Source organism: Poromitra crassiceps (genome assembly GCF_964638095.1).
Source record: "Poromitra crassiceps genome assembly, chromosome: 5".
Classification (NCBI taxonomy): Eukaryota; Metazoa; Chordata; class Actinopteri; order Beryciformes; family Melamphaidae; genus Poromitra; species Poromitra crassiceps.
The window spans coordinates 16404453-16412873 of record NC_139642.1 but is presented as its reverse complement, the minus strand read 5'-3'; the positions used below and the strand labels follow the sequence as shown (position 1 = coordinate 16412873).

Here is an 8421-nt window from a genome sequence, read left to right as displayed (position 1 = left end):
ACTTGATGATATAAAGTGACTTTACAGACATTTATTTATATGAAAATCTTCCGTATTATCACTTTAAGTTTGAGTGTTTTAACTACAAAGCATGCAATGCTATCACAAAAATAATAAGTAAAGAAAAAATACTTTCTTACCTCAGAATTAGCTTTTTCCTTCTAAAATTGAAACTGTTACAACTGACCCATGTTACAACTATATTACCCGGTATCTCCTATTTGTCAAAACGTGTAGCCACACCCTGCCAGTAAAAAGGACCTGCCTCTATGGGACTCTGCTTTTAATTGAAGTTGTATGGTATTTAAATGAGGTATTATGCATACATTAGATTGGCCCTTCCCCATATGCAAATGAACCTCCCAGTCCATCATTGACAGTCTTGTCTTACATCTTAGTATATCTGTAACAGTGCCAAAACGGTAATAAATACACCATGGGTAGGAGCACCTCAGTAAGTATGTAGGAGACAGGACACAGGATAGTTTTGACACAATGCTTTACTCAATCCCAAGGAACAATATTACAGTACAGGCATTAGATAAAATCCGGTGGGCAGTCCACACAGCACATACTGAACAGGCAATAAAACACACAAACTGAGAAGACACTATTAACACATTCACTGCCAACAACGTGTAAACACGTTTTCAGAATCCAGCTGTTGACTGCCAACAACGTGTAAACACGTTTTTGGCATCGATTTTTTTTTTTTAACGGGGGGTTGTGCATCTAACCCTTTTACATATCTTATATAAGTATTGGACGTGTACAACGTGTACAACCCATTCCACCGACCCACTAAGTGGCGACAAGGAAGTAGGAAGGCAAGCAAAAAGCAGTGTGATCCATTTCCATTCTCATTAAAATGGATTGGCGGAGGCGCTTTCGTTTTCGCGTTGATTGCTGGCGGTGCGGGATTGCAAACTTGCATCGTGGATTGCGGATGGAGCACACTTTGAGGCACGCAGCGTAAATATGACCAGAGTCGCAGGGGCTTCATCGGAGCTCTCGGCCAGGGCTCCGGGAGGCGGGCGAGTCCAGCCGGGCTTCCTCAAAGAGCGGCCGCACAGACAGGCTCACACCCGCACAGCAGCAGCAAAGCAAACTGGTGACAAGCGGGGACTGCCCCCTAGTCCGACACCAAATTGGAAACAAATCCCATTCTAAAAGGCTTTTAGAATGGGATTTTCAACCCATTCTTTTTTGTTTCTTTTTCGCTATAATTTAGAGTAATTTAATTTCTATTCAGAAATTTATTTGAGAGGTCGAGAGTATGAGAAAGTGCATTTGCAAAGGTAGGAAAGTGCTTGTGACATGGCGCTGCAGCCAAAAAGAACGCCCACAGGAGGGAGGAGTTGAGCAGAGGGAAGTTTACTGCTGTTATGGAGGAAATTACTGTTCAAAACTATTGTTTAGGTCTTACTGATGCCAAAAATGAATGGTTAAAGTGACAGTTCTATCGAATTTCACAAAAAGCCGTTTATCTCTGAATATTTTTTCTGACGCTAAAACCATGCTGTATTCAACTGCTAATGCTTACATAACTACTAACTCTACAAACTAACTCTTTTAGACAGAGAAAGTACACATTCTATTAGTACTTTTGAGATATTGTATGTTCACAAACTCCAAGCAGAAAATAATCCTCGGCTCTTGTAAAATGAGCCACAATCCTCAAAAAACGGCTTGGCAGAAGCTACCTACAGCAAGAAAAAAACGTCTGGCAGTCAATGTGTTAAGACTCAGGTAAAATAAGGTTCAGATGATGGTGGGTTATATGCACTCAAAACACACAGGTTAGTAGTGATCGACGTTACAATGTTCCTTGAAATATAATAAAAGCACATCCAATACAGCCAAGTAAATCAAAGGGCTAAAAGGCAACAATATAAATAGCAAAATACAAATTAGAATCAAGATGCGTGCACGCAAAGATCAGCGCCCCAGAGTGACAGGCGGGAGGACAACTAGGTAAGCAGGAAGAATCTCTCTGCTATGGAAGCAAGGTTTAACTCGATGGCCCAGCACCATAAGCTCACGATCAAGGAAAGGTTTGTTCTCAAAGTCAAAGTTTACAATACCACCAGGAACAGATGCACACAGCCTCCGCCTTACTCACTCTGGAACCCTGCCGACAGTCACTGCTAACAATCCTTTAATAGGGAAGACGCCGACTTGATTGTCCCGATTTGCCAGAGCTGTGGCGCAGCTCACCGGCCGACCGGAAGTGAAGGAGAGAGAGCGCACATTACTGAGTACCAAAGTAAAAGTCATACCAATGAAACAAAACATCCCGCTGCCCTCGTTACATATCTACCATTATTGTTGATTAGCTTCAGGCTGTTCAATCTAACCAGATCATCTGCATTCAAATTACATCTGTTTTCTTCCTGGTTTGATTTGACGTTCTGCCGGCGCGCTGCGTTTCAACTTCTAACTCGCATTACTTGACATAGTAACTGATATAATATTACTGAAATCCTATTGGTAATGCGTTATATTACTGTGTTCCCTGTCATTAACCTGGACTTCCACGACAATTTACAGTGTTCCTTACTGACAAAAATCCCACTTTCCCAGCAGCTACCACCAAAGCCACTCCCACTCCCAAAGCCACTCCCACTCCCAGCCCCCTGGTTTGTGTTCATGGAGGACAGCTGCTGGCTGGTGTCTGTATCTGTCCTGATGAATGGACTGGAGAGACGTGCTCAGCAGGTAGGGATGGGTGTGTGTGTGTGTGTGGGGGGGGGGCTTATCCTGTTCTGATATTTAATTCAATGTAGAACCATATGAAGATAAAGAGTAATAATAAGAACCCTTAAAGGAACACTCCGCCGATTTTCAACCAGCTTTGTATCATTACAACATCAGCAGTACATCAGAAAACTGTAAACAGTTTGGCAGTCATTCATTTAGTTTGACAGTTATTGTTGAGAGTTGATTTGAGTTAAGTTGAGGACCAGTGATGACATTCATGCACAAATAATGTCATCACTGGTCCACAACTTAACTCAAATCCACTCTCAATAACTGTCAAACTAATGAATGACTGCCAAACTGTTTACAGTTTTCTGATGTACTGCTGATGTTGTAATGATATAAAGCTGGTTGAAAGTGTTCCTGGCTTAATAGATGGTTAGCTAGAACCTTTCAACCTCCTGTATTAGGAATCGTTCAATAAAATTCACCACATCACAAAGGCTTTATTTAATTCAAATCTGAAAGCCCAAAACAACACAAATCTAATTTTCATAAAATCATGTTTCTACACAAACACGCCAGCGTGACATCATACTAATTTTGATGGTTTGGTAGAGGATAATCTTTAGGGAAGACAGCCATCGCAAACTACGGGTTGCATATAATGACTGTTTTAGGATTCTCTTGAACAAGCCCAGGTGGAGTAGTGCCAGCGAACTATTCTGTACGGCCAGAATTCACACCTTTGAGGCTCTCCTGAGGAAATTGATGTATAAATTTATATGCCGTCTAAACGGGTCTATGAACTATGTAATCCAGGTGCTGACTAACACCAAGTTTAGCACTGTCAGATATGGTTCCCAGCTTTGGACACATTGGTATCAGTGCCTTGTACAATGAGTTTTTTGTTTTTTGTCTTTTATGTCCCTGTGTGTTTTTTTAATGTTGTATGTACTTTTTATGGACCCTGAGTCTGCTCAAATAAACTTGATTGATATAGAACCTACGGTTCGTATATAGAACCCTAATGAACCTTGTGTGTGAGTGTGCGTGCATTGCAATAATAACAATTAATACGAATAATTGTTATGTAATAAGATTGTCCTCCTCTTCAAGAATATGACTTTAAGATATACAAAATATAAAAAAGTGTGTTTACATTTGAAGGACGCTAAAAAAGTTGCATAGTATACCTTTAATTGTTTAATTAAACTTGCCTTTTCCTCTTAGAAAATTTCTGCCACGCGGAAATAATCGGCATATTCAACTTTCCACGCACCCCTATCGGCTGGTTTGGATATGCTGAGGAAGTTTGTCCTAAAGGAACAAATAGTGGTAAGTTGATCTCAACCATGACACTGTAGATACCTACCATCCATCTATAGGCCTACAGTTAGATCTACAATCTATTCACCCATCTATCTATCCATCCATCCACTCATCCATTCATTCACCTATTCATCTACCTATAATCTAGCTATCCATTCACTGACCCAATGTGTCAATCTATCCACCCATCCATAGTTTTACTTTTCAGTTCTTCTGAAATGATGAATAGAATATGAGGTTCTCTCTCCCATATTGATGATTAAAGGGTATTTCTTTGTGTCCAACACCTTTCCTGTCTAGCTGGCATCCCGCGGGCCTCAGCAAGATGTACAAACCAGACAGGATTCCAGAGTTTTGAGGAGCTACAGTGTAACCTGACGCTCAGTGACATACAAGAAGCTGTGAGAACACATGCTCTCCTCCCTTAAACCCTCAAATACCCTCTCGCTTAACATGTACTGTTCCTGGCCATCTACTGGCAAAAACAAGTGATCAAATCCCAAAACAGACAAAACTGTACTTCAAGTGATCGCACTCCATTGGCACATTTCTTTTTCATGTGTTTTAAGAATTTTTTAAAGATTAAATATGAGAATAAATCACTTGTTAGGAAGGGTCATTTTTGCACATCTCTAAATAAAACAAATATCCTTAATCTCTCAGCTTACCAGCCAAGCCGATTTAGAGAAGTTAGCGGCCAGCACTCAAATCCTGACCTCCAGACCTGATCGACTGATTGATGAAGACGTCATCACTGCAGTTGAGATCGCCAACACACTCCTGCTGTCTCCTAACGCCACCGAGGTATGAAACACCTCTTCCACCACTGCAACAAAGAAGAGACAGACACCTGCACATTATTAGGGGTTCAAGAGGGGCTAACATCTCTTGTTTTTCAACCGGTTTGTTTACTGTCACTATTTAGGGGTCCAAGCACCGTGGACACCGCCAGACCAATTCGCAATGCAAGTGCATCTGCAGCGCAAATAGAAAACGAGCTTGCAGATTTGTCAGGTTCCCAGACTACATGGGGATTATTTTTCTGTGCTAAAAGATGGGCACCTCAGAAACCGTGAGCCCCAGAGCAACCACATTTGGCAGGAGGGTTCCCCCCACTACTCAGGAAAGGCCGTAACCCCATGCCGACCAGATGGTGGCGCTATTCCAACTTATAATGTGATGCCATATCTGGCGACTTCTAGCAATTTTCTGAGCAGCCGATTATGTTTTCCTTGGAAAAGATTGTCCAATCCAGGGCTCGACATTAACGGCTGCCCGGTTGCCCCGGGCAACCAAAAAAAACATGGGGCAACCATTTCTTGGTCTTTGGTTGCCCCAGGGGCAACCACGATTTAACATGCAACAAAATATGTACAGCAGCAAACAGCAAAATATACACCAAATAAATGTTTTAATACTTGTTGTGAGTGACATATATGTGACATTTTATTGCTGTTACAATCGAAATGATGTTACTAATTACCAGTCGGAACCTACGTGATGCATGCTGCACGTGCGGTATGTTTAACGAGTACTGACTCGGACAGGTGGGGCTGCTCGCACACAATCACAGCGGCTGCAAGACGCAAGAAGAACCGCGTCCGCCCGCAGCCCCGCACAGAAACAAAGGACGAGGAAATTGTCATTGAGGTGAAATACCCGTGCGTCTTTGAACGGGACGGAAAACGAATGCTATACTGCAAAGCATGTAGCCTACAACAAGCTCTTAGGTCTCATATGCTTCCCGCATCAGCAGACGCGCCCCTCCACAAGGCTGCTGTGCAGACGGTTTTCGCCTGGCTGTGCACACCCCGAATTGTGTAACTACGTGGACGCGGCTGGGCGGACAAAGTGGAGTTTTCAAGACTCCAGCTCACTTCCGCGAGCAGAAACCCACACAGTGTATAAACGCTCCACACGTTTCCTCGTCAAGATTCAGTGTCTCTCATTTCCGTGCGACAGTCCAAACTTCAAGCATAATTCCAGCATAACGCTATAGGCTACTGCAAAGCATGTAGCCTACAACAAGCCTACAACATACACCTCGACCAGGACATCCTTCAAAAACGTTTTACCACCGCGTATATGTGCTGAGGAATGATTTGCATCCCTGGCCTGTCAGCCTCTCATACGGGGTGAGAGAGAAAGGGATTGCAGGGCCGCTTCTGGGCCTTTTGGGGCCCTATGCAACATCAGAGTGGGGGCCCCAAACCACTGTCATCATAGTATCCCTGAATGAACATGAGGAGGGCAGGCCCGGCGTTAGGGGCGGGCCTGACCGGGCCGGGCCCCCCCATTCAACAAACTGGCCCCCCCCATTCAATTTTTTTTTTTTTTTTTTTTTTTTTTTTTTTTTTTTTGCTAAAAACGTTTTTCCGTTTTTCTGTTTTAAAGTTTAACATGGAATCTGGCTGTCATTAGGCATTGATTAACTCAATGCTATTGCTAACTGTTACTTTGAACATCCATTTGCAATGATTCTGGCTGGATATTAACTATTGTAAATTTGTCACAATGAATGCAATTTGTGCACAATGTGTAAATACACTTAATATTAATTGTTTAGGCCTAATTATTTGTAAAGTCACAACACATTAGAGATGTGTGTAGTTCTTCACAGATTTAGCCTCTTCATTTTGCTCTCAAATGCACCAGGTTGACGAATTTTACTTTAAAATGTACAAAATCTTCTTCCGGGGGAGAATCCCCCCGGACCCCCCTTGGGTAGCTTGGCCCCCCCAAGCTAGGGGCAGGCCCCCTCTGTAACTTGGGTCTGGAGCCGGGCCTGGAGGAGGGTAGGCTACTTAATTATCAATAACGCTTTTAATTAATAAATTAAGCACAATATGAACAATAACTGTTAAAAAATATATGAAAATGAAAGTTCACAAATATTAGTTAAATCCTTTCAGTGCAAATGCATTATAAAAACAAAAAATAAGATTTGTTTAGAAAATGAAATGACACAAATTTATTATTATTATTATTATCATTATTACTACTACTACACCCGGTGCGCACACTGAATAGGCCTATTATACTATATACTATAGACTATTATACTTACTTTTCTGTCACATCGTCATTATTAAGCCGGCTTTTGACTGCATAGTATCTTAATTACTCAAAATATAAGGCGACTAAAATTGGGCAACCATATTTTAATTCGGGCAACCAAAAGCTCTTGCCAGGTTGCCCCTCCGGCAACCACTTTTAAAAGTTAACGTCGAGCCCTGCAATCATCACAAAACTGGCTGAACATGTTCAGATCATGTGTGCAAAACTGTTGTCAAATTGAATATTAGTAGGGGCACCGCAAATGCCAAAAACATATATATATTTGGGATTGAGTCACGTCCTCAAAACCACAAACACATGCCAGGCTCAGCACCATAGCTCCTGCATCACATCTCTAAAGCACAAACACATGCCAGGCTCAGCACCATAGCTCCTGCATCACATCTCTAAAGCACAAACACATGCCAGGCTCAGCACCATAGCTCCTGCATCACATCTCTAAAGCACAAACACATGCCAGGCTCAGCACCATAGCTCCTGCATCACATCTCTAAAGCACAAACACATGCTCAGCACCATTAGCTCCTGCATCACATCTCTAAAGCACAAACACATGCCAGGCTCAGCACCATAGCTCCTGCATCACATCGGTCGCTTAGTCCTTGGCAACCGACAACCCGAGGGGAAGTAAGCAGTTGTGAGCAGCTAACACAAGCTAACGCTAATGTGCTGGTGTTGCTGTATTAGATAGCGTTAGCTTGCTAACTAATATGTAATATAGATAATCAATTCAACACCCAGAAAGTTCGCTAACGTTGCGTCTTGTGTGGATAATGTAATAGTCGTAAAATATGCCTAACGTTACTTACTTCCGTTATGCTTATGGAACATTGTTTTGACTGCAGTGCATCAACTTAGCTCACATCAGCCCCAGGCATAGACTGTAGGATGGTGCGTCTATGTGCCGACAGCCCACAAGCAGAACCAGCTGAGCGAGGCGGCGTGCAGCGTGTCGGTGGACCAGCTAGAGCTCCTGCACGGCTCCAGCACGGTGGACTCCAGCCCTAACCCCTAACCCTTGACCCTAACCCCTAACCCCTAACCCTACCGGGCTGTTGGCATTGCGGGCTGTCGGCACTGCGGGTGGTCGGCATAGCGAGCAGACCCTGACTGTAATAGGCCCTATAGCTGGCAGTTAGCTCCTGGCTCATGCTAACGTTAGTATCCACCACTTCTCCACAGCCAATGCAAGCCAAAACATGACCAAACATGCCACAATAGACGAGTTTCCTGGGCACTTCCGGTTTGCTTCCGGACTCGGCCGCGATCGTGTCTGTCGCTTCCGGTGTTTGTGAATACGGAGAAGCGTAA

The 8421-nt window shown here is 43.1% G+C and overlaps 1 protein-coding gene across 1 annotated transcript in view; it reads left to right on the top strand.

Moving 5' to 3' along the window:
• Nucleotides 1-436: 436 nt before the first annotated feature.
• The window catches only part of LOC310776341 (adhesion G-protein coupled receptor G7-like), a gene marked incomplete at both ends in the record, with an annotated part of 28535 nt that continues 20550 nt past the window's right edge, over nucleotides 437-8421 (top strand). The window contains 3 exons of the mRNA XM_083636537.1: nucleotides 437-440; nucleotides 2633-2718; nucleotides 4696-4836. Coding sequence (XP_083492663.1) covers nucleotides 437-440; nucleotides 2633-2718; nucleotides 4696-4836 — 231 coding nt within the window. The remainder of the gene's footprint in view (nucleotides 441-2632; nucleotides 2719-4695; nucleotides 4837-8421) is intronic.